Raw genomic sequence first — 25538 nt, 5'->3', positions numbered from 1 at the left:
TATTGCCCGTGGGTTGTGGGGAGTGACTATAGCACTACGAGGCGCTATTTGCAAATCTACGTCGTTTACTGCAGATAAGACTTATTGCCGAGGTCGAAAGAAGTCACACAATGACTAGCGCTCTACGAACATTCGGTTTTTCCGAATAACATACCACTTCTTTTTTTTTTTTTTTTTTGTTCCCCGAATTTGTATTTCGAATTCCAGATACTCGAATTTCGAATCGGAACGATGCCTCTTCCAAACCAAATGCTATATCGAATAGCTCCGAAACTGCATTCGTAGGCCACAAAACCACGAATACATTGTGCTCCCATGGCACCTTTGCAAGTGGCTCCTTGGCACCCCATCGACTACGGACCGATTATGTTGTATAAGAGCACCCCTGCGTCACCTCTTATTTCCCGCCTTCAAATTGACACTTCGGCTGCCACTTTCGTGCGTGCGTGCGTGTGAAAGGGGGGGGGGGAGGAGGTTACATTGAAGGTATTATATCTGTCGCGAGCGCTTCGTTTTGTACCGAAATCCTGGAGGCGTTTGTTATTGTTCAAATGAAACACAACATCGAAGAAATATGAGTGTCGCGAGCCACCAGAAATGGAATGGCATCGATGCATAACGCGAATAGCACTGTAAGCATTGTCCCAGGAATGTCATCTGGTTTCATCGTACCCATTGAAAAGGCGACGACAGGTTAGAGAGTCAGCAGCAACATGGTCCTTTCTCTTTATGTACGGCTTGGACTGGATTGGAAAATGAAAACAGGGAGACTGACTCGGACGTGCTCCGATTGACATTCTGTCGCGAAGCTATGCGCAGTATTACACAAGACAGACAACGCGGAATTCGCACAACGTGGATTCTTAAAGTGCCGTTACGCGTTTAATCCCGGGCCTTCGTAATTCTATAAAATTTAATTTCATTGCAGTCTACATATTCCAAAATATTGTTTCCCTATGGGACTGGGAAAAGTTGATTGATTGATTGATTGATTATGTGTTTAATGGCACAAAGGCAACAAAGGCCATAGAGCGCCAAAACTATGGTGAGTCATGGTGGTGGAAAAGTCATAAAATGATTAATTTCTAATTAATTAATTACAAAGTATCACGTCATGGAGCGCATAATGTACCCACACGTTCGGCAATTTTGGCAACTAGCAGTTCTTCCAACGTGGGTAGAACAGCGGAGACGCGCGCTGGTCCTACGAGTAGCCCTGGTGACGTCACTTTACTCATGGAGAAACCGAAACTAGTTTTGAGGGTTCTTTCGAGAATTCGTGGAAGCGTGTACTGTTAATTGACGGCACTCCTATTTTGAGCACTGAGTCTGAGGTTCATTTATAGCACGAAACAAAATAAACGTCATTTTTAGTGGCACTTTAAATATCGGTTTCACGGTTTCCTCTGTCTTTCGTCTTCAAGTAAGCTCTGGAGTCTGGAGACATTAGAGTCACGTGCGATGGTTACGTGTCACGTGGGTGCGTGTTACGTGTCAGGTCCTGTGGCACTGCTTCTCGGCTACAGAAGAACGCTGAACGTCCCACAGGCCGCCGTCCAAAATAATGAAATACCCGCTTAAATCCTTATCCCGTTCCCGTTGCCATAGCGCGAATGAAGCCTAGGTGCGGATTCGGGTGGTCATTTCAATGCAACACCGCGTAGCGCTCGGAAATTGCCCGCGTTGGATCACGTGACCGTTGCCACCCGAACATGAGTGCCAGGAACCTAGCGGTTTTAGCCGCTTGGATCACGCAAGGGGCATCGCGGTCGCTCGTCCTCGGGTTTCGCCTTCTGCTAACCCACGGGCACTTGGACGTGCGGCCCAATGCTGGCCCTCGCACCCTTGCAGTGCGGACGTGACGACACCGGATATAGTGGGGCTACCCGCTGCCCGGACGTATCGAGGCCGGGCGAAAAAAGTGCTAGCTGGCAAATTCCGGGCACTCGCAAAGCGCCACATAAACATGCGAGATTGCTTCGCTATGACCAAGCGAACACGACTGCTCGCGATCTGGCAAAAAAAAAAAAATTGCCACGAAGTGATTGCACGAATTCGCCATAATACTGACTCCCCGTCAGCCCCAACAATCTCGGCTCTCATTTTCTTTGTCTTCCAGGCCTTTCCAAAGCACCAGGAACTTCACCTTCAATAACCAGACGGACCTACCGTCAGGGTTCGTCTTCTTCGAGCACCCCGAAGATATGTTGGTGCCATGGGTGAACAACCCGCACTTTCCTTACATCGTTGTCACATACTTGATCACCTTCTTGGTAGGAGTAAGCGGTAACGCCGCGGTGGTGTCAGTCATGGCTGGTGACCGTGCTTCGCGGAATGTCACCAGTGTGTTCCTGGTCAGTTTGGCCGTCTCGGACCTGCTCCTCTTGCTGGTCTGCGCTCCTCTGGACGTAGCGCACTACTTCGTCATCACGTGGGATTCGGGTGTCACCATTTGCAAGATGGCGGCCTACGTGGAGACCATCTCTGCGTTTGCGTCTGTGCTCAATATGGTTGCTGTGACGCTAGAACGGTAAGTGTAGAATGGTCTTTGAAAGATTGGAAGTGGAGGTGAGGGCTCGGAATGGCGCTCTGGTGCGCTGTAAAACTAGCGGCGGGCAGTGGTAAAAGGGTTGTAAAATGATATATATCTAAACAAACTGGGAGTTTGTGTCACTTATCGTGTGATTATTATTTTCTGTCTGTTATATCAAACACTCAACATAATTCATTCTTTCGTTGTGCATCACGACATCTGTACGAAATGTTTGTTCAATTCTTCTTTCTATTGCTTGCCGACAATACTTCGCGAGCGCATAATGTTTACTCTACTCTTTAAAATTGCATTTCACGTTCACTCTTACACGAATATTACGCTTTTGATTAATTGATCGGAATTTGAATTACTGAAATCAAAACTACGAGTTAAATCATGATACTTTCCGTAACCACTTGAATGACTAATAGACTGCGTTCTTTGCTTGCTTTCGCACTCTTTTTACAAAAGTACATAAAAATGTGAAGCCAGTAGGTCCACAATTGGCTTATCCCCTAAGGGAACCGGAAAAAACGCCTCCCCCCCCTCCCCCCTCCCCCCCAAAAAATGTCCCCCAATTAAGGAACATCCACTTTTGATACGCGTGGACTTGTTGCGAAATTTCCGGTCTTGAAGTCCTGAACTTAAGAAAACTAAGTTACCTAAGCTATTGAGCGTAATACGCGAAGCAAACAAAACCACTTGCGTTCGCGACGGCATTTCAGTCACGTGTATCGGTATCATGCGGTTAACACTGCGGTGAAGAAACCAAGACCGCCAGAGCACATTCCCTGCTTTCTCCCTAGATCACGGCCACTGTGTGTGTGAGGAAGAAGAAGAATAAAAAAATCAAATTGGAAGTAGATTTACACGTAATAAGAAGAACGTGCCGTGCCATAGTCCAACGTTTCAGGGTTCCTGCGGTAACGGCATAGTAACGATGCCATCTCAATATTTTTCTTCTACGAATTACTCTAATTGCGAGGCGCCGTACCGATCCTTTCGCAAATATGCGGGTCATGCACGTTATAATTATAATTATACGTGTATTATAATATTATGTTATAATAATTAATATAATAATAATTATAATTATTATAATAATTATATTATAATTATATGGCGTTATAATTATAGTATGGCATTATAATCACGAAGCTATATAGTTATTGGACTATACAAGCAGCTCTGCTGCTATCTCGTTCTGTTACTCCGACAATGTGGTTGCGCGGCTGGGAAATAAGTTTGATAATGTTGCCTTTGAGAATACGCTTATGAAGCACATAAGACTTTTAGACAGCTATTGAAAAACTTCCTCGCGTCTTTCGAAAAGGACTTTAAGAGGGTGTCTCGTAACACAGAGACGGTACGTTTCAAGCGCGACTAATGAAAGTTTGCAAAGTTAAAACAGTGATCCCTGGCGAACTTCTATTTCAAAGAGCACGAATGCAGGAAGAAGCGGAGGAAATAATTCCTTTCGTAGAACGCTAAGCCTTGAACACACATCAACCAATGTCTCTTACGTATGTCAACAGGAGGGCAAAAGGGTAGTCCAGTTCCAGTTGCGCTGTTACAACGTAGCATTTCGCAATGCTGCGGAAACGTATGTAAAGCGCTACAACAAAGAGAATACGAGCGTATGTGTACAACACCCATTTGTTAATAAGAAGCATGGTTAACAGAAACGCGTGAAGGTTATGGATAAGGCAGCCTCAAAGTAGGGAAATCTTCAGTGCATAGAAGCGGTGTAGCGCTTGATGTACGCCGTTATAAACTCGGGAGGTTTTCGTGTGTGTAATTTCACTTTAGGTTATGTATCTCCTGCAATGCTTCATTTTAAATACGATAACATTTATTTGCGAGCCCACTGCGTTTTCTTGAGGCAGGGTATGTCGCCGCGTAAGACCTGCACTCATTGGCTGCTGCTTGGAGATCACGTGTGTGGTGATAACGCCAAAATGTTCCCAGACGATAACAGACGTGGCCACGAAACGTGGAAAAACTCCCTCGCAGGGACAAGGGAGCGAATACGTTAAGTGCGGCAGCGCCAGCAGCGTGAAGCAGAGAGAAAAACAAGAGACAAGACGAAGCTGAAGTAGTGGCCCATTCACAACAGCAGCATTGCACAGAGCATACAGAGGACAGTGCACAGCTCAAGCACGGCAGAATTGCACTCTTAAAAATGAACTTCACCGCATAGCACGCTCCTAGCCAACCATCATCTCTAATGATATCGTTGCCTCTCCTGATTTGTTGAAAATGGGAGGCGTACGCCTTTTTGTGACACTTATGCGGTTCATAATTGTCACAAAAAAAGGCGTACGCCTCCCGTTTTCAACAAATCAGGGCAGATAACGTTATCATTCGAGATGATGGTTGGCTAGGAGCGTGCTATGCGGTGAAGTTCATTTTTAAGAGTGTGTAAGCAAATAAACATATTTGTTGTTCGTTAACCTGTGCGCTGCTGTGTTCTCTGGGGCAGCGGCTGTGGTCAATAGACAGGTCGGCGTGTGATTTTGGGGTGGAAATTTCTATAGGTGTTCAAGCGCGGATACAAAACCGCCATGAGAGAGTGCGAGCTTTCAGGTGTAACACCGTGGACATCCACGCACCCACGCCGGCGCAAGCAGTTGGCGGAACTTCTCCAGTTGAAGCGTAAGTGTGTCTAGGCGCAGCGGCAACTGTGTGCGAGGGAGACTTCAGACCAACGCAAAGCGCGTTTGTGTAAACTGAGACAAGCTAAGCGGGCGATGCAAGACGGATGCAAGATGCAGGCTGCAGCGAGCGATGCGGCCCACCAGCCCATCTGAACCCCAACTCTAGGAAATTGTGCTTACCAGCCCCTCCCCCTCTCCTTCCCCCCTTCATCAGTCCTCTCCCCCAAGCAACGTGTCCCCAGCATAGGCAGACAGACCGCTCGTCTGCCCAACATTAACCCCCCCCCCCCGCCCCCGCTTTCTTTAGCGGGCGAGAGTGTCCCACGAAAACGAATAAACAGCACCGACTTCTTCATCTACAATGCAAGCGGGCCGCGCGCTAGACAACCAAGAAAACTACCTACTAGTCTCGAGATTTCCGAAAATGATGGTGCAGCGGGCCAAGGAGAACGACACACGTGGAGGCCCTGAACGTGCAGAACCCCCATGTAATATGTTACCGACATAACGACTGGCCCAGTACTGACCAAGTGCGACGTCCTCACCCTCTCGGAGACCCGGACCAACCTACCGCGACGTTGGAAGACTTGTGATGCGTTTCCCTTACCAAGAGATAAGACAACCGAAGTGCCGCCTACTGGAGAAATGACGAAACTATCTTAGCAGCCAAGATAGTCACGCTCAAAGTATAGACAAGGTAGAACACTCCCTAGCCGCTGCAAACGAAGTTGGTGACGTATCTGCGTCGTATAGAGACGGGGGAATAATGTTTGAGGGAGGTGCGGTCAGCCTGCTCGTGGGTGGCGCCTCGGTCAAGCCAGGCAGGGGAGTAGAGGGAAGGGTGAAAAAAGGGGGGGAAATGTGGAGGTGGTACAGTAGAGGGAGGGGTGTGCAGTCCCTCCTTATCTGGGAATAGGGTAGTGGAGAACTACCCAACGCAGAAAACACACGAGCATCCCTCAGTAGCCTTCATTGGGGTGCTCTCTGTACCACGGTAACCGCCAGCATGCGTCTAGAGGTGGACAATACCTGGATGCCCCCACCTGCATCGTGCTGGTATACACTACGCTGGAATCCCCTAGAGGAAAGATCAAGAAGTTCCTTCTAGTAAAACTCTTCAATTACTCTGCAAGCAACACCTTCATAGAAAACTTCAAAGGAACACAACATGCCCATGATTGGTTCGCGGACTTTATGAAGGAAAGCTTCGACTAGCCGGTGACGCTAAATTACCAGAACGCGTGCGGAACGTGTTATAGATTGCGTCTTCGTCGGGAGCATAGACAAGCTTGTGTTGGCCAAGTACGTCTTCACAGGCCCCTACTGCCCATCGTCGGAGAATGCCCGCGATGAGCTCTCAATCTGCACAGCTATTTCTGCCGTAATTTTTTTAAACCAACTTCGGACGTTCAAGCCCAGTTTTTTGGCGTTATGAACGATTTATGTTTAGCTAGGATGCGGACAGTGAATGATGACCAGAAAGAACGGCGGAGAGTTGTGCACAAAAAAGAAATGACGTTTCCATCACAGGCATGCGAGTTACGGTGCGTATGTAGAGTTCATTAATCATCTTGTCCAGTCAGTCTTTCGATGGCCAAACTTCCAGGCGTCAGTTCATGAGAAGGTTAGGTCCGCGTTAGTATACGCGATAAACTCCGTTGATTGATTAATTTGATGCATGGAATCTACGGCTAAACTCCGCAGTTCTTTTTGATACTTGTGACGAGAAATATTTCCGTAGACAACGGCAGGACCAGACGACAGTTGTGTCGTCTGCTTCTGAAAGACCCACTTCAGTTTGTAAACAAGATGGCGCCTCTGCGCATGCGCATGGAGCGGACGTCGCTGGTGGGCAAAATGCAAAAAGGGAGTAGGAAACCGCATGATGTCTACCGTGCATTTGGCCTTTCTGTTCAGCGTAGCACATTCAATAGCTACACCACTTTGTGACCTGCCTTTAGTAACGACCGAAAACACCCAGTGACTCAATGATCGCGCGATTTTTAGCTCACCAAACAGGATAGCAGCACTGCCACATCGCTATGACGTCACAGACTGAAGTGAAGAAGTGAAGTCTATCAAATTGAGAATTCGGGTGGTTATTTCGTGGCAACACGGCATAGCGCTCGGAAATTGCTAGGTCGGAGGCCTGGAGGCCCGGAGCTGGATCACGTGACCGTTACCACCCGAGCATGAGTGCTAGGAATCTGGCGGTTTTAGTTACTTGGATCACGCTAGAGCCATCGCGGTCGCCCGTTTTCGAGTTCTGTCGTCTGCTAAACCACGTGATTTCAACGTGCAGGCCAATGAGGGCACTCGCCACCGCTGCAGTGCGGATGTGACGACACCGGATATAGTTGGGCAACCCGCTGCTCGGTCATTTTGAGACCGGGCGAAAAAAGTGCGAGCTGGCAAATTTCGGGCGCTCGGAAAGCACCACGGGAACATGCGAGAATGCTTCGCTTTGACCAAGCGAACATGACTGCTCGGGATCCGGCAAAAAATGTTGCTATCAAATGACCACCCGAATTCGCCAAAAATAAGCTGTCAAGTCCAGAGCTGCTCACGCGAACACACAAAATTCGTGTGCATAAGTACAATTTTTGTTGCAGCATCATCACAGTTGTTTGTCTCAGTCACTCTCAGTACACGTACAGGCGTTTGACGTTCTATGTTCAAGCAAAAGAAGGCCATCGACTGTTGCTAATGTCGCTTCGTGTCGGTCCCTAGGTGGCGCAACATATCAACGAAGTCGAAATTGATCCACGTTGCTCTGCTTGAAGGTTACTCGTTGCGCCGCGCGGGACTCATGTCACGAACCACGTAGTATAAACACTGAGAAGTCGGAGAAGATTGTATCATCGTTGGCTTGAATAGCCAGACCAAACGAATGGAGTGTGATGTTTTTAGCCTTATTTCTTGTGCTTGAAAGTGACAAAAAACACAATGAAAAAGTGTAAGAAGCTCACTATCGCCGCGCACAACTTAAATAACGTACACATCTCGTCAGCTATATCTCTAGCTCTCTCAGCGCTATACAAATGGCATGGATGTAGTGGAGGTGAATGAAAGTGTGAATTGTACAAGTATGTATGTATGTACGTGTATATATATATATATATATATATATATACTACTATATATATATATACTATATATATATACTCATTGAACGATGCGTTGAACGTGTCCTCTGGTGCTGTCGCATCGTTCAATGAGTATCTGTTTCTCTACGTGCAGCCATAGAAGCCATTTTAATCTGTAAGTTTGAGTTTCAAACACGTCTAGCATCATTTACTTATTTTTTTAATGGCTTTTCCCCCTCTTTATATTTCACTGGCTTGCACTGTGGCATTGAGGAGTGCTCAGTCACCCTCCCAGGTGTATATCGCTCGCGGAGTGACGCCTGGTTTGCCAATCCCGAACGATGCGCAGCTACCCAGGGCCGACGAGCCGCAAACACGGCGAAACACGTGTCCTCTGGTGCTGTCGCATCGTTCAATGAGTATCTGTTTCTCTACGTGCAGCCATAGAAGCCATTTTAATCTGTAAGTTTGAGTTTCAAACACGTCTAGCATCATTTACTTATTTTTTTAATGGCTTTTCCCCCTCTTTATATTTCACTGGCTTGCACTGTGGCATTGAGGAGTGCTCAGTCACCCTCCCAGGTGTATATCGCTCGCGGAGTGACGCCTGGTTTGCCAATCCCGAACGTTGCGCAGCTACCCAGGGCCGACGAGCCGCAAACACGGCGAAACACGTGTCCTCTGGTGCTGTCGCATCGTTCAATGAGTATCTGTTTCTCTACGTGCAGCCATAGAAGCCATTTTAATCTGTAAGTTTGAGTTTCAAACACGTTTAGCATCATTTACTTATTTTTTTAATGGCTTTTCCCCCTCTTTATATTTCACTGGCTTGCACTGTGGCATTGAGGAGTGCTCAGTCACCCTCCCAGGTGTATATCGCTCGCGGAGTGACGCCTGGTTTGCCAATCCCGAACGATGCGCAGCTACCCAGGGCCGACGAGCCGCAAACACGGCGAAACACGTGTCCTCTGGTGCTGTCGCATCGTTCAATGAGTATCTGTTTCTCTACGTGCAGCCATAGAAGCCATTTTAATCTGTAAGTTTGAGTTTCAAACACGTCTAGCATCATTTACTTATTTTTTTAATGGCTTTTCCCCCTCTTTATATATATATATATATATATATATATAAAATGAAAAAATAGCCGGAGCTCTTTGGCTGCACGTATAGCATATGTTTGTAACTCAAACTTCGCCATACCAGTACTGGACAGCTGTTTCGGCCTTGTTGGGCCTCATCAACAGTACGCAGGCAGGCAACGTTTGAGTGGATGGCGTCAGAAGGTCACGTGACCCGTGATTCCTCCCGTCAGGGTGAGATAACTCACTCACTCACTCAATATATATATATATGTGTGTGTGTGTGTGTGTGTGTGTGTGTGTGTGTGTGTGTGTGTGTGTGTGTGTGTGTGTGTGTGTGTGTGTGTGTGTGTGTGTGTGTGTGTGTGTGTGTGTGTGTGTGTGTGTGTGCGCGCGCCGTTATTTCACTTCGACTGGAAATGAGGATCAGGCACAAAAGGGGACAAAGGGAATAGCAACACATAGCCATTGCAGTAAAACCAGGCATGGTAAAACCAGGCTTATTTTCCACACTGCAGCAATTCATACCGCTTCGAAACGTTACCATTAAGTCGCTTTATCAGTTTCTCAGCACTTCAAGTGCCTCGCGAAGCCAAAGCAATATGTTCGTATGAGCACCACTATGCTATGGCAACATTCAAAAAGCGTGAAACCCTCTATTCATGCTAAGGTGCCAGCCTCGCGTCATTCAGAATCTTTGCTGCTTCGGATGGAACAAAATGCAAATTTATGCCGAGAACTGGAGTCGTGATATCTCGCTGCCGACGAGTACATGCGACTCGTCGTCCTGCATTTCCTAGGGTATATGCGGTGGGCTGCAGCCGCTATAGACTACCATTGAAGACTGGAGGATGCGAACAAGGCGCAATGCGTGACCTATAGATTTGTGAGTGGACAACCTGTTGGTTTTTTAGTATTCCTTTTACGCGCTCAACTAAATTCCTGATTTTGTTCTTGCGGGCAGGTCGAATACACAAAGCGTCGTATACCTACATCCATTACGTATTCCTCAGCTACCTTAAATCTGGAACTGCAACTGCGGTGACACCTCCACGTCAAGCACGTAACCACGAACATTTTTTGGGCCGACTTCTATTTATTTTTGATATGCATCCTTTTCGGGGTAGGCCCATCAACGACACAGACTCCAGTAGCAGTTAGGTTAATCACCGCGTGCGGACTCCCACTACGCCTGCTATTTTCCGCGTGCGTGGGATATTCCGACAGGCACCTGTCACTGAGTACCAGCTCTGCAATTAACGATAATTAATTTGGACGGGTTCGTAGCGTGCTCGCAGACGCGTTTTTCTCTCTCTTCTTTATGTCCTCGCACTGTGTCAGCCTTACTGGAAGTATAGTGACCTCATTGACATTGTCATGTCCTATGACGTCGTATTTATATGTGGGTGTGGTCCCTGACAGACGATAGAGAGACTAGCCAGAGGCTTCAGCTTCGCCTCCGTAAACGAAAACAGAATGATCGGCGGCGGGCTTTTAAAAAAACAATACTGACACAAGGTTAGCAAAGCTCTCGGACGGTCATACCAGACAACTTGCGCGATGGCCTAAGATCTCAACTGCTGTCTAGTCTCGAGTAGTACAGAGTTGGATTCACCAAAGCCATGGAAGAACAAATATATATATATATATATATATACTGAGGTGTGTTTCAGCTGACACGGATTTTACACCCTATAACAGTGCATCTTCGCAGTTCCGTTGTAGCGTGTGATCCCGAACTTAGATATGTATCGTAACGCAAGAGAGGTTCCATGGACCGGGTGAAAAGAAGGGTTCACGTTGGCATCAATGCAGGGTCCCTGACGAAATGTGATGCAACGGCGTCCAGCACCGTTTTCGTTCTTTCCTAAGGAACACTGGTCTCCTCGATACCCGCTTTAGCTGAACCATAACCGAACTCATCTCCTATATTGTGGTAACTTTTAGGGAACTTGTACTTGTATTCAATTTAGTAAAGAACACTTGGATTTGGTTTTCGCTGCTGCGACTGCGTTGAGGTGTTGACGTTGAAGTGTTTTTTGTCGTCGCCAGAGTGCTGCTTATATTGTTTCGCGCCTATCGCCCGTTCTCCCGTGCCTTTCTTTTCTTTTTCTTTTTTTTTTTCTTTTTTTTTTGTTCGCCATTCGTCCGACGACCTATCTGCCTGTTGGGTCGGCTCCACCGTATGGCCCACCTCATTATTCCTACGATTCGTCTGAGCAGTTCGTTGAGTGCTTTGATTTAGGACCGTTTGTTTACATTACACTTACGCAAGTGTGCTCGGTCAACCTAGGCTAGCCTGTGTTGACGAAACACCGCAATCACCATCATGAAAATAAAGTTTGTGTTTTTGTTGTTTGTGTGTATTACGTTTGTTCAAGTGGGAGAGGTCCAGACTTTAAATTTACTTTTCTGTACGGAAAGGCCTAGGCTACATCGGAGTTAAAAGTTACATTCGAGGGCCTCCTACACGATGAAAAAAAAAGTACAAAATGCTACTGTAAGTAGTGAAGGCTACATGAACCACCACTCTGTTTAGTTATAACCACTTATGCAGCCTGCAGGGCCTGATGTACCTGCGAACTCGCTTGGCTTCGCAATATCAACAGATCTGTTGTGTCATCTATTTTGCTGCAGTTGTGTAGTTAGGCAGCTAGAGATGTGCTTTACTTCCGTTTTTCGATTGTTCCAGTAAACGCAATAAAAAAAAGGAAAGGCCCAATTCTGAGTGTTTTTAAGTTCTCAAAGCAGAGCCGGTTTTAACTCAAAATAGTTTACCGTCTGCTTCAAAAAAAAAAAAAAAAAAAAAAAGAAAGGTTACAGAACCGTATTGTCCAGTAAGCCTTCTTCGTGTAGTGTGGAAATTGCACAAAGATTGTGCTAAAGCTCACGCTCTTCAAGTCCAGAAATGAAATCTAGAAATACTTACTTTTATTTTACTTTTGTACCTTTGCTTTTTATGCCTTCCATCGTTGATGACGACAGTCATCTGGCGACGTAAAGCCACGTATTATTATTAAATATCAGTTGTATGCCTTCGGCTTTTAGCTGTTGTGTCAACGCAGTGTCGTCTGCCACCCAGTATCTGCTATTCTGTCGCCACGCGACGGTGGTGCCCTCTATGAACCGTTATCAGAACTTCCTTTCCCCAGTGATTCGCGAGCGCTTTTTTTAACGCAACATAACTCGAGAACATTTAGTTCGTTTGCTCTTCCCGTTTGGGGTGAAAGTTATGCGTCTACTTGATACCACATGTGATGTATGATCTTGATCGTGATTTCAGATTCGTCGTCATCGTGTTTCCAATTCACTCCCGATCCGTGTGCACGATGAGCAACTGCAAGCGTCTTATGGTGTGCGTTTGGGTTGTGTCCTTCGTCGTCGCCATTCCTATCATATTCGTAAAGGTGAGCCAGATAGGTATTTTGTTTCATGTGCTTAAACAATGTGTGGGGTGTAGCTTGATTTCCACAAAGGTCCACGCACCTTGGGCCAACTGGCGACATCCCTGAAATATATGCAAGTTGTCATTGGAAAAGTTAATTTAGTAAGTAATGATGTTACAGCTACTAGACGAAAAAGTAACAAAGTTACAGGTACATTTATTGCACAATAGGACTCATTGTGTTACGCAGTAATAAAGGACAACAAATTCTGTATGACATAGTCAATATGGTACGTCACTGTGTTGTAATACCGTGATGTACCATTTATTTCGGACAACTGTTATCTGCTTGTCTCATTGTGAGCAAGGTGTGTCGTTATCTAATCGCTTCTGAAGGCGTTAGTCCTTTACGAGAAGACAGATAGAGTGGAGGACAGCGTACTACAGTCGTACTCAATGAAACAGGTGCTGTGGGAGCTCATTATCGTTATTATGTGTGTAAAAGTAACATTTGCTAAGAATAATTACAACAAAAGTAAATGTCATTTTCGAATATCTCTTCCTGCGCATTAGCCAACAAAAAGGTAGATGACGTACATACATAGTTTGACCTCTAACAGTGCGTCGGGGTCCGTTGCACTGCGATGCCTTCGCTGTCAGTTGTGACCTGTATGACAAATAAGTGCGTCTGGCAACAGTGAGCTTACAAGTGTGACGTCAAAATGCAGGAAACGATGACAGCTACGTTCACCAACTACGTTCTGAACGTGACGACATTCACGTGCAGAGAAGCCAACGACTGGAGAGGCCAGAGCGTCGCCTGGTATCGTCTGGTGCTTCTTTTCGCGTTACCCCTCATCATCATGGTCGTCTGCTACTCCTGGGTCATCGTCGAACTCTGGATCAGCACCAAAACCATGGACCAGCTCACGCATTCCGCTAAATTTAGGTACCGTACGATCTCTTATGTTGCAAACGCTGTTTCAGAGGGTTAAATGAATGAATGAAAGATGCCGTTAATTACCTTGACGGTAACTCAAAAGGAACGGGATTTATTCGTTGTGTCAATCGTGATTTAAAGGAACTATCGCATCCAGAAACGTGTGTACGGGACCGAAACGGAAATGTTCGTCACCGCTTCACAGTCAACTTGGCCAAGTTTCTCCTCCGAGAATAGCTTGCATATTAAATAAACGAGTTTTAAAGATTCGCACTCCCTCTGCAGCTAAGGAAGCCCCAACGATAATAACACCATTATGACGTCAGCCAGACACTGGAATGGCAGCGCAGCGCAGGCGATTGTCTCCGGGGTCGTCTGCTTCGCGCAGTATACAGTAACACCGCAACATACCAAGTGAAAAGACCTCGGTAAATACGCCGACTTTCACTGCCCAGTGTGAGTTCTGAGGCGACCGGGTTGCACGGAACACAGTGTTACGCTCCTGGCTTACAAGCACGTCCGACGCTAACCAGAAACAACATTCCACAAGCCGATCGCAGACTCTCCGCGACTAGCAGACGCGGTGACTCCCGCCCGCCGGTCGGTTGCAGGGCTACCAGGGTCCTTCCCTCCAGCCGCTCCCTGATTGGGCTTGTCCGTGACAAAGAGCGCTCACTGATTGGCCTTGTCCGAGTGACGTTTTCTTCGATTTCCAGAGAGGGAATTCCGGAATACTCTCAATATCCATCGTCTGCTGTTGCCATGCGTTTCATCAAACTGCACAAGAACAACGCCACCAATTCGCGTGGGATTTTCGGCGTTATTTTCAGTGATGAACGCGAGTAAAACGGCACTATAGTTTCTGAATAGATTGCGACGGATGCGATAGTCCCTTTAAGCCCGAAAGAAACCGCAATTTACGCTTTTCCTGTTCTTTCCTTCCGAAGAGACGCGACACGGCGGTGCGGATAGGGTGTCCAATCATCGCGCGAAATCGTCTGAGGAGACCAATGGAAGGCCGCCCCGCATTGTCGCGCCTCTTGGGAAAGGCAGAAGAGGGAAAACGCACACTGCGGTTGGTTTTCTTCGCGTCCAAATCACGAATGGATGACTCCCCTTTCTTTTGTATCGTTGTCAAAGTAACGCATCTTTCATTTTGGGGGCGGAGAAATTTTTGCGCTTTCGTGCCCCTTTCAGAACTCCAAACTGGTGGGTTGACAAGGTGGAAGCTCTGCCCGAATGCGGGCTGCGTCAATACGGTTCCGGTCAGTGTCGTAGCTAACTGTATTCAAAGAACTTCTTTCGGAACTTTCTTCTTTCGTCTGTCGTCGCCAACAACACAAAGTGCCATTGCAAAGGCCCCGCTTAGGGACCCATTTCTTACTTCGTCGTCGGCAAAAAAAGAATAAGATTCAAGTGGCATGCCCTGCGTTCAGATGCCCGTCACGTCATGCGACGGACCGGAGACACAAGACTCTTTCAGGTTCAATGACCGGAAGAGGAACCCACGAGAAAGATCTGGAAAAGGCGGCTCAGCTGCGTGAACGTGCACTGAATCTGCTCGAAGCCGCAGTCAGATACTCGACTTGAAGAAGTGCCCTGATAAGCTCACTCTGTTGGAGAAGAAACTTCGCACGTAATGATGGGGGGGGGGGGGGACTTCTTATGGCGACATTAATCGGTTCATTCCACTGTGCAACATAAGAGCTACAGACACAGAGGTATATCTCAGCCAGCGGGGAGTGCAGTCCCCGTGTTGAGAGTTCGGGCGCGTTAAGCAGGCTCCCGAGCGTTCTTTCCCAGGTTCTCATGGGACCACACCATTGGTGCACTTAACGATGTTTGTGAAGCTATACGAAAGCGGAGTACTCTACGCGCGCTTCACATATTGAACTTTCTTCTGTCGTCTGCATTCTGTAAACATGGCGAAGGCGGGAGAATTGAAACCGCCAATCAAGCCTGCCGAACGGAGCGTACGCCGGAACATGCGTCACGGGCCGGAAGTGGTACCGCTTTTCCCTGGCATGAGACAAGGGGCGCGCAGGGTGCACCCGGGAACGCGCAGCAGAAGTCGTTCCCGCGGAGCACCAACTTAACGCGCCCTTTGGCATACGAGAAGGCGGACGCCAGACGTGCAATGCATCCGCGTAAGCCAATCACAGACGTCCTTAGATTTGTGGGCGTAGTTGAACTGTAATAGTTGACCTGTCCCAGCAGCATAAGTAGTTATAGAGACAAATTAATGAGCAAGTCGTGGAAACACACGTACGCAATATTAGGTACAGGAAAGTACAACAAAGCACGTAGGAATTAATAAATTACTTTGATTGTTTCTCCCTCCGGAACTTCTCTGTTGACAAATTTCGCTGCTTCACCGGAATTAACCTTTAACGTGCCACATTACCGGCGAAGCGATTTTTGTGTGACTCCGTGATGTGTCCGCCTAAAATACGTTTCCTCCTCTCTCACACAGCTACCAGTGTCATCCGGGTCCCGGTGGAGAATCTCGCGTGCGTGTGAGTCTTCAGCCTCAGAGCCATCCAAACTGTCGACTCATCCTCAGGGGTCACGCGAATAGCTCCGACATTCGAGACGTGAAAAAGGCTCGCCAACAGGTTTGTAGATTTGACCCCAAACATCATCACCAAAATAAAGTTGTTTTTGTTGTCGTTGTTGTTGTTGTCGTAAAGTTACTTGAATCTGAACCCCTTATGGCGCGGTTAGGAACCGAGAGGTGACTCCCCAATGGCGCAAACGCTCTTGTGCGAAAGAATTTGAGCGTGAAAGCAGACGACAGCTTGTTTTTGTTTTATTGACCTTTGTTACTTCGCGTCTTATTCTTAGTCGCGTCTTAGTCTTACTTTTCTCGATTGAAGTGTCTACGGAAGCTGCAGGCTTAGCGTTTAATAAATACCGCTTTACTACATTCTTTGAAGAACTTTGTTGGAAAGATCACGCGAAGGAAACAGGGCAGTAGATCCATACAACCAGAAAACCCTATAAAAGACTGCAAACATTCCCTGTGCTCAGGGAAGGCAAATCGATTTTTCACCCTAGAGTGAACAAAGAAAGGAAAGAGGCAGAATCTGGAATGTGCAAACATTGACACACAAGATGCTTCCGTCCTTGTAACCACTAAGGGTAAGCTGCGAGAGAAACATACCTTTTTGTATATCTCGTTGCTTTTGTCGGCAGCCGTGCAGTAAGCAATGTTTGCTATAGCCTAGCAGTGTGAGGAGCCGTGCACAAGGCCTTGTCACACAGCTCACGTTAAAAGACAGTTTTCCCAACGTTTATTTTCCTGCGGTCGTTTCTTTTTCTCGCAATATCCACGACACGGTCCTGTTGTACGACTTCTCCTTTCTACAGTGGTGCGACGCAGGCAAAGCACGCTTTACAGTGGCAATTCGGCGCAATGTTTGTAAGGTTCTTCTCTTTTGCGTGGATCCCTACTTCCACATTCTCATCCATTTAAGGGCCATCAAAATCATCGAGAAAAAAAAAGTCAGATGGACACTTCACAAAATGTCGATGGAAGCCGCCTGATAAAGTAGCGAGACAAACACTCACGGACAGCGTTTCAAAACGTCTATACTTTTATTTCTTCCGATATCTCCGAGGTCTCCTTCATCAACGATGTTTTTGTGTGCCGCAAAGATACCAGAGCCCAAATGCAGTACAAACGTATGTTCCAGGCAACCCTAGTATAAGTAACCATAACTCTAGTTTTCGCTCTTACTTCCGGATGTGTTAAAGGGAGACCTCGCAAGGATCCGAAAAAAAAAAAAAATAGGTGAGCGTCATACCGAACACGAACCACCCCCTCGGTACCGAATACAACATTCGCATTCATTTTGCGCGACTAATTAGTTCGCAAATGCTGACAATAGCAAACCGAAATGCGGAGAGCAGAAAACAGAGCTCCATACTATACCGTGACGTCACCCAGCATTGTCGTCTGCTTCGCAACCTGCATTCTCTCTCGCCGGATGTCGGGTGATGTCAGCAAATTTATTGCCCTTTTTGTGCCCTCTGGCTTCACAGAGGCGAAGCGCTGGCTTCGTGATAAATTCGTTTGAATAAAATCTGCGCAGTTTTTGGAACGAGATATTTCGTACGCATCTTCGTACGCACCCCAAGAGTTACGGATATACCACAACCTCTGTGGTGATTTTGTTGCGGAGTCCCCGTTAATATATTTTCGCACCCTTCACTCTACGCAGGTGATCAAGATGCTGATTCTAGTGGTCCTTCTGTTCCTACTCTGCTGGGGTCCGCGTCTCATCATGGAGATTGCCTTCAAGTGTTGTCTCACAATCTTCGACAACGGCGTGTACACCGTCCGATTCCTCTTCTATCTCATGCCCTTCGTGCACAGCTGTCTCAACCCCATCGTCTACTGCTTCATGTCCACGAAGTTCAGAAAACGCATGCTCCGGTGCATCGAGCGCTCCTGTCCCGTACTCTGCTACCGCGCGCGCGGAGTCCGCCCTGGGACCTCACGGGTCCCCGCAGCACACTCGAGGTCTTCATCTCGCAACGGCACCACACGTCTGGGGTCGACCTACACGTTTACGTCGTGCGCGACGTCTAACGTGGTTGTAGATGACCTGTCATTGTGACGGTCGTCGCCGTGCTTATAGCGCGCAGGTGTCGCGCAGTCACGATAACAAGAAGAGGAAGAGAAAAGAAAAAAAACGCTGGTGCTTAGGGTGCTTGAAAGGACCTAGCGTTTCGAGGGAATACTGCAGCAAGGATGGACACCGTCAGAACCTTGAGTGCGCAGCATGACGGCAGAAAGCTCGGCATTGGCAATAGAGGTTTGGAGCAGCGCCACCTAGATAAACAAAGTCTGACCGCATAAATGACGTGACGTAGTCATTCAGTATCCGCCAATCGCGACTTGCTTTCAGTGGCCGTGGATATGGCGACGAGCTGTCATCAGCCACTGGTAGCCAAAGGAAGCCTGTGTGTGAAATCGTCTGCGGCGATTTGGTGAAGCAGACGACACCTCTACTTCTATATCTAGGTGGCGTTGGTTGGGGACGATTGTCAACGCCACCTACAGGGCTAGTCTAGCGAACGTTTCACATTTCGATCGCATTGTAAGAATAGAAGGCGAGGTTAAACCCGCCCCAAGCTTTGGAGACTGATGCCGTTTGTCTGAAGTTTTATTGGGACTCTTTGCAAGTGTTATGGTCGCTTTGAGAGAAGACAAAAAATCACACAATATCTCACATCATGCATTTTCAATTACCTATCTCACACAAGCACCGCTATTTTTTCTTCACATTCACATCACTACACACAGGTGCCGCTGCCTACAACAATGCGACGTGCTGACGTCATGCGTTAATCCTCTTTGTTCTGTATGTTGGCGGCACCTGTGTGTGGTGAAATGAAAGTGAAGCGCACACAGGAAAAAAATGACGGCTTGTGAGATGGGTAACAGAAAATTGTGCGATTTTGCTTGGTTTTTTAATCTTTTTCTACAGGACCACGATGCTCGCGAAAAATTCCAATAAAACTTCACACAAATGACTACCACTCTGTAAAGTTTTGGAGAGAGAGCGTTTGTCTAAACCCCGTCTTCTGTTTCTACGATGCGATCGAAATGTGTAACTTTTGTTAGACTATAACACCATAGATATAGAGTCTGCTTAATGCCTTACTCTCACTGCTTCACCACGTGGCTGACGGCGGGTCATCTCCACTCCATTGCTACGGCCGCCGAAAGCATGCCATAATTGGTGGACTCTTAACGGCTACCTTATGTCGTTTAAGGCTTTATCCAGGTGGCACTGGTTGGGGTGTGGCATTCACATTACATCCTGCGGCACAGAAGAGCTACTACGAGTCTTAGTGTTATCAGAACATCCTGCTGGATGGACACTATACAGCTTCAACACTCGGTTGTGGCACTTGGTCAAGTTCAAGCATTAGACCTGGCCACAGATGTTAAAGGAGCGTGGAAGGTACCTCGAACATTTTCCATTATGTTTTTTTTTACCGCGTGATATGAACACACCAGCTTCACGATCTATCACGCTAAATATTTTCTCTGGGAAACACGCATTTCCCGAGTTTACAAGAGTGCGCGCCGCGGCGGCGATTGCTCCCAGCTCCTTCTGGTGTGGTTCACGTCATATCAGTCGAGCACTTTGATTGGCTGCCGAGAATCGTCTGCTACGGCGCGGGAGGAGCAAGGCGACCGGTCCACTACTCTGTGTCGGACACGGGACGGGTGGCGCAAAATACCAAAGCCACCTAGATAGAGATAAGGCCTGCATAATGCCTCCTCTCACTCCTTCGCACGTAGATATATAAAGTCCGCCAATCGCAGCAGCCAGCCAATCGCCGCAGACGATTTTGAAACGCAGGATTTCTGTGGCTACCATGGCTACTCATACGGCTGATGGCGGCTCGTTTCCATAGCTACGGCTGCTGAAAGTAACGTCATGATTGGCGGGCTCTTAATTGTTACGGCACGTCGCTCAAACGATCAGGCTTTGTGTCTAGGTGATGTTGCAAATACAACCACAAAAAGAAAGAAAAGAAGAAGGTGTGCGCCTTACTATTGGACGGAGGACGTGATGTCGTCACAAACTGGCAGCCGAGGGAAGGGGATTTTCTGACCTGCGAGGTTGAAAGCTCTATTGCACACCAGGATTGCACGGTGCACTCGTACTTTTTGTGCACAAATGTGTCCCAGGACTTGTAATCCCAAGTTTTACTCGTCCTGACTCCCTTTTTTCGAGCCTTTCCATGCTCCTTGAAAGGGGTTGCGACACTTCGTCCCAAATTGTGACAGAGGGAGTTATAGACGTGTCGAAATCTGGCATGGCGAATACTAAGGTGGGTACGGCTGTGAAAACATGGCAGCCATCTCTGCCAGTGAGGCACCCACGGGAGAAGTCATGTGCTTACGAGATCCAATGAGAATTGCGGACGCTCTCTCTCCTCTGACATCAGATCTCAACACAGCAGTGTTTTCAAATGTTTGTGCCTCACCAGCTACAACACACACTCCAAGAAAGAAAAGGGCGTAATTTTAGTCCTTACGCGGACTAGATGCATTGCCACAACCATTGGTCTCTTTCAGGACTAAATGTCCGAAAGTTTATTTCGGGGTTTCGGGGTCATTATTAGAGATTATTTGCAGTGCTAGGGAGTAAAGGTTACGAGACTAAAATGGGTAGCGATTGCAACCTAGAGGAGTAGAACCTGTAATAGCTCCACAATTTATTCCTTCCTTCCTTTCTTTCTTAAGAAAGCGTAAAACAAGAACTTTTTTCCTCAATAATCTGGTGTGCAGTACGATGCCTGCACGACGGAATGAACCGTATGTACCAAGGTGCCACAACCCCTTTAAACAATGTTCACTTTGCCTTTCCTGTACCTCCAAAGTAACTCGGTTATTGTGAGTTGAGCCTCAGGGTGCATCACAGAGAGCAGCCCAAGGATTTTCTGTTCCTCAAAAAATGAAGAAAGCCTGTGGAAGATGCCTGTGTAGCTCGGGCTTGTAATTTTTCTGTAACATAATACATTGTGAGCAATGAGCACAAACAAAAGGCTCCCGAGAAAAATAGAGAAGGTCACTTCATTGGAAGCAGGTTAGACAATTATTTTTGCGCTCCAGACATGCGAATACCCCGCACGCCTCACAACTGGCATGCCTAAGATACACCGGTGTGGAATATAGGAGGAGGTTGGTGACATTACACCTACTGCAATGTTAATTTATGTAGAAGTGATCAAACTTCACAGAAAGGTATGTTTTTGTGCATTCGCAAAGTCATTTCATATTCTTGTAAAGTGATGGATACGAGTTTTTGCTACAAAATACTGTTCGCTGCTCCTCGTACTGATACGTTTGCTTGAACTCGGTCAAGAGGTGTAACCGCAACTATGTGCTATGCTGCGCAATTGATTCTGAAGTGGATAGCATGGTTGCCATCTCTTTTGTCCCTGTCTGTAGAAAGTGTTCCCATTCCTGGGCGTACAAACTGAAATTCCTGAAAATTCTGGACATGCTATACAAATATAAACATACTTTTGACTCCTAAGTACATTCAAACAAGGAGCCACACTGTCTGGCATTGTCCTGTGAACATGTATGAGAAAAATAACCTTTTGTGATAAGTCGATGTTAAACATGAAAATTACAGAAGTTCTCACATGCAGTGTGCTCACTGCGCTAGGCCTCTTCTTCGAGTTGCCGCTCGCCATGACCTCATTTCCCTTTTCAATCATCTTTCTCGACGTTTGTCACACGTTGTCAAGGTCACACCATATGAAGTTGTAAATAAAAGGTCTCATCTAATCCCATTGTCTTTGTTGATGCACCTGTGGGTGACTATGAAACAAAATATGTGTCTCCTCTAATGCACGCTCGTGCAATAATATTTCTAGCAGAAATTCCGAGAAGACAATCTCGGACACTGTATTTTTCTTCTAGGCGACTAGGCCAGCATATTTAATTGATCATCGCATTGCCTGTCGTATCTGAGATCGTCGTACTTCACAATTCCTAGCAAAAAAACATATATACAGCCATGGAAACAAGACGCCTCTAGCCACATGGCACAGATTTCCATGAAGTCAGCCTAAGACAGACAATCCCGCTGAAGCAACGTGCCTTCAAGGCGGCAGGTAAACAGCTGAGTAAACAGCAACACTACCACTGTCACCGCATGTCCGCATAGCGAAGAAGGGATGGCTAGAAAGTCTGAAACGAACGAAAGAATTTCTCTTCCTGATCAGGCGTTAATCGAACCATCATCACAAACACCTGACTCAATCGATCAAGATCATCTACCATACGAAAATGAGCTGTCTCAAGGTCCTTCTTGCTGGAATTCCCAATATCACCATAACCATTTTTCTGCACAGTATAAATATAATAAAAATAATCCTCTACGGCACGGCAACCTTCTGTCGGTGCGACTTCTGCGAAAATGCAAACGTCACGCCCATATCCCAACAGCGTTTCAGAATTGGATCGTCGGGCGGCAACTGTTTCTGCATCGCGGCATGATTCCAGTGGACTAAATCGCTCGCAACGTCCGCGTCCTCTGGAGGCTGCTGAGTCTGAATGCCGTTGACGCAGCGACGGCAGTTGAGTTGAGCGTGCGTTGAACTCCTGCCCTCTTCGAGGCGGAACAGGTCTCTAAGATCAGCTTCGCTGAAGTGTCTCGCGACATCTTCTTCAGAATCGACAACACAGCTGCTGAGTGCACGTTTGTGAGTCTGCCGCTGGAGGATCTTTTCCTCGATGCTTCCGGTCGAGACCAAGCGGTAGATGAAGCAAGGCTTCTTCTGGCCGTCACGCCAGACTCGAGCCATGGCTTGAGCATCGTTTGCTGGGTTCCAGTCAGGGTCAAACATTACAAGCCTGTAAGAAAAACAAGACTGCGTATTTATGTTCTGTATGTGTGTGCGTCTTCACAACAAGCAAGTACGGAATAGAACAATAATTTAGACTCGTTTTAATCCGTCTGCAGCCCGTGGGCATGTGGTAAGATACAATTAATGACACTGTAAACTAGCATACCCCTGTTCTATGCAGCAGGAGAAGTATCTAGTCCTATCACAAGTCTACCAATATGCTAAGAGGAAAGAATTTCACCGCATCACATAGCATACTATACCTCAACTTTAAACCAGGAAGTCCAACCCAACCACATGGCTATTGAAAAGGTGAAATTGAGGGGAAAGGCCAGCATTGCAAGCTAAACCACACGCCCTACGTTAGTAGAACTAACCACGCCCTAGTAACAGTTGTCTTGAAAACTATGCATGAAAGAAAATTTTCATACAATTGGTTTGTACCAGTTATATTTTGTTAGCTTTTTGTTTCATTTATATTTTTTGTATAGTACAGTGGGCCATTACTAACTGAGTAATAGCATTTCGCAGGATTGTATCAAAGAATGTGCAATTTTTGTCGTAAAAGCAGCTCGCACCTGTTTGCCCCAATCAAATTAAGTCCGCAGCCTCCAGCTTTGCTGCTTAACATGAACACAAACTCCTTGCTTGTTGGGAGGTTGAATTCTGCCACAATTTTAGCTCTCTTCTTGATCGACATGGAACCGTCCAAGCGGAAAAATCCGTAGCTGCGTTCGCAGCACAGCTTTTCAAACACGTCCAGAGTCTGCGTGTAGTTCGAGATGAGCACCACTTTGTCGTCTGTCATGCTCCTTATGGCTGCCAGGAGACAGTCGAGCATCTTCATCTTTCCGGACAGTTCCGGAGTCACAGAGTTCCCTCGGAATGGAACGGGGTCTTGCGGGAAGCACTCGCGAACCAGAGATGGGTGGTTGCAGAGCTTTTTCAACAGCGTTATCGACGCCAATGGGGTGTTTCCCCTGACTTCGGCCAGGCGGTTGTACCAGTTGGTCTGCAGCTCTGTTAATCCGCAGCACACGATGTGTTCCATTTTCACGGGCAAGTAACGGGACAGCAACGCGTTCGTACGACGGATGAGACACTTGTTTACGACTGTGGTCAACTCGTCGAGCCTCTCTTGACCGATCTTTCGCTGAGCATCGGTAGAACAGGAATCCCGGCTCCTCAGGATGGGGAGTTCATATTTTCGCTTGAACTCTTGCGCAGTGCCCAAGATTCCCGCGTTAACGAAGTGTATCAGACTGAAATACTCGAGAAGGTCATTCTGAATAGGAGTCCCAGAAAGCAAAATTCGTCGACGCGTTCTGAGCCCGTTGAGAGCGTGATACGTTTGATTTTCGCAGTTCTTGAGACGGTGGCCTTCGTCGCAGATGACCAGTCCGACTTCGCCGCCGTGAAGAGCGGGTGCGTGAAGTCGGAACGTCTCGTAGGAGAGAATGAGAACGGGCACGACAATCCGACGTCCCGCGGCACCTATGAAACTCCTAATTTCTCGGTCAATCTCAGATTTTGAGCCACTTTCAATGGCAGTCGAACGGACACGATCACCCAACCACTTCGATAGCTCATTATGCCAGTTTTTCACCAAACTACTCGGTGTCACAATAACTGCTTTCGTTATAGTTGGAACGCCCGCTTCGGAGCTCTGGCGTAGAAGAGTCCACAAGAGTGAAATGCACTGAAGGGTTTTTCCTAGTCCCATCTCATCTGCCATGATGCAACCGAAGCCGCCATCGATCTGTTTGCCAGTGACACAGTCCCACATGAATTTGACTCCCTCGCGTTGATGTGGACGTAAGATCTTCGTTAAAATCGGGTCCACAACAACGTGAACCAACCGGGATGTACTTGAAAGTTGTTCATGATTTGTCTGCGGAGGAGGTTCGTACAATATGAGTGCATTTTCTTCATCCGGATCATGCAGTGGACGTGGGCCTGAAGTGCGCTTGAGTCCCAGGCATCTGCTTTGGTTGCTGGGAACATAATTTGGGATTGGAACTTTGTAGGGTTTGGATAATAATGCCCGAATAAATGCTTCGTGCTGGCTTATGTTCTCGCAGTTAACTTGCCGCGTCTCTTCGTAAATCTTTACCCGACGGATACAATCGAGGTCGTCATCGTCATTTATCTTGCGTTTAGCCAACTGACTCGGTGCAAAACAACGACGCATTTTCCAGCTTACATCAGCACAAGAATCGTTGGATTACGGCACAAGAACAGTATGATTCCACAGTACAGTTTACAATCATTTACAATCAGTCAAAAGAGCGCGGACAAAACTTAATAGTCATAGCGATACGACTTCGTGAGTGCAGAAGTAGTACAGAACATGCATAATACATTAGAAGAGATATAGTTACGCTCACTTGTTTTATTATTCTTTAGTTTTGACTTTTTATTGTTATGTAATACTTCACACTCGTATTATATCAAAAAATGATGTAAGGTTG

General features: G+C 46.9%; 2 protein-coding genes across 3 annotated transcripts in view; one reads left to right on the top strand and one right to left on the bottom strand.

The window, feature by feature from the left end:
* LOC135391056 (cholecystokinin receptor type A-like) overlaps positions 1-19194 on the top strand; it is a 121705-nt gene extending 102511 nt beyond the window's left edge. For both annotated transcript variants that reach the window (XM_064621143.1, XM_064621144.1), the window contains exons 3-7: positions 2120-2530; positions 12639-12762; positions 13469-13689; positions 16154-16295; positions 17904-19194. In XM_064621143.1, the coding sequence (XP_064477213.1) occupies positions 2120-2530; positions 12639-12762; positions 13469-13689; positions 16154-16295; positions 17904-18302 (1297 nt within the window). In that variant the 3' untranslated portion in view covers positions 18303-19194. The remainder of the gene's footprint in view (positions 1-2119; positions 2531-12638; positions 12763-13468; positions 13690-16153; positions 16296-17903) is intronic.
* Positions 19195-21184: 1990 nt separating this feature from the next.
* Positions 21185-25379, bottom strand: LOC135391054 (DNA repair and recombination protein RAD54-like). Its single transcript, XM_064621141.1, has 2 exons — positions 23646-25379; positions 21185-23074 (listed from the first exon to the last, which is right to left on the bottom strand). Exons 1-2 carry the CDS (start codon positions 25256-25258, stop codon positions 22597-22599), a joined length of 2091 nt encoding a protein of 696 aa, XP_064477211.1. The 5' UTR covers positions 25259-25379; the 3' UTR covers positions 21185-22596.
* Between the last annotated feature and the right edge of the window lie 159 nt (positions 25380-25538).

The sequence above is a fragment of the Ornithodoros turicata genome, chromosome 4 (assembly GCF_037126465.1).
Source record: "Ornithodoros turicata isolate Travis chromosome 4, ASM3712646v1, whole genome shotgun sequence".
NCBI lineage: Eukaryota > Metazoa > Arthropoda > Arachnida > Ixodida > Argasidae > Ornithodoros > Ornithodoros turicata.
Note: the sequence above shows the minus strand (reverse complement) of the source record. Positions and strands in the feature narration are given on the sequence as shown.

What these genes read in the sequence shown, in the direction of transcription:
- LOC135391054 (XM_064621141.1), bottom strand. Translation starts at nt 25,258, where the DNA reads ATGCGTCGTTGTTTTGCACCGAGTCAGTTGGCTAAACGCAAGATAAAT. An exon ending in AATTTGATTGGGGCAAACAG is followed by an intron (nt 23,075 to 23,645) that starts GTGCGAGCTGCT and finishes TTTTTCTTACAG; the next exon opens with GCTTGTAATGTTTGACCCTG.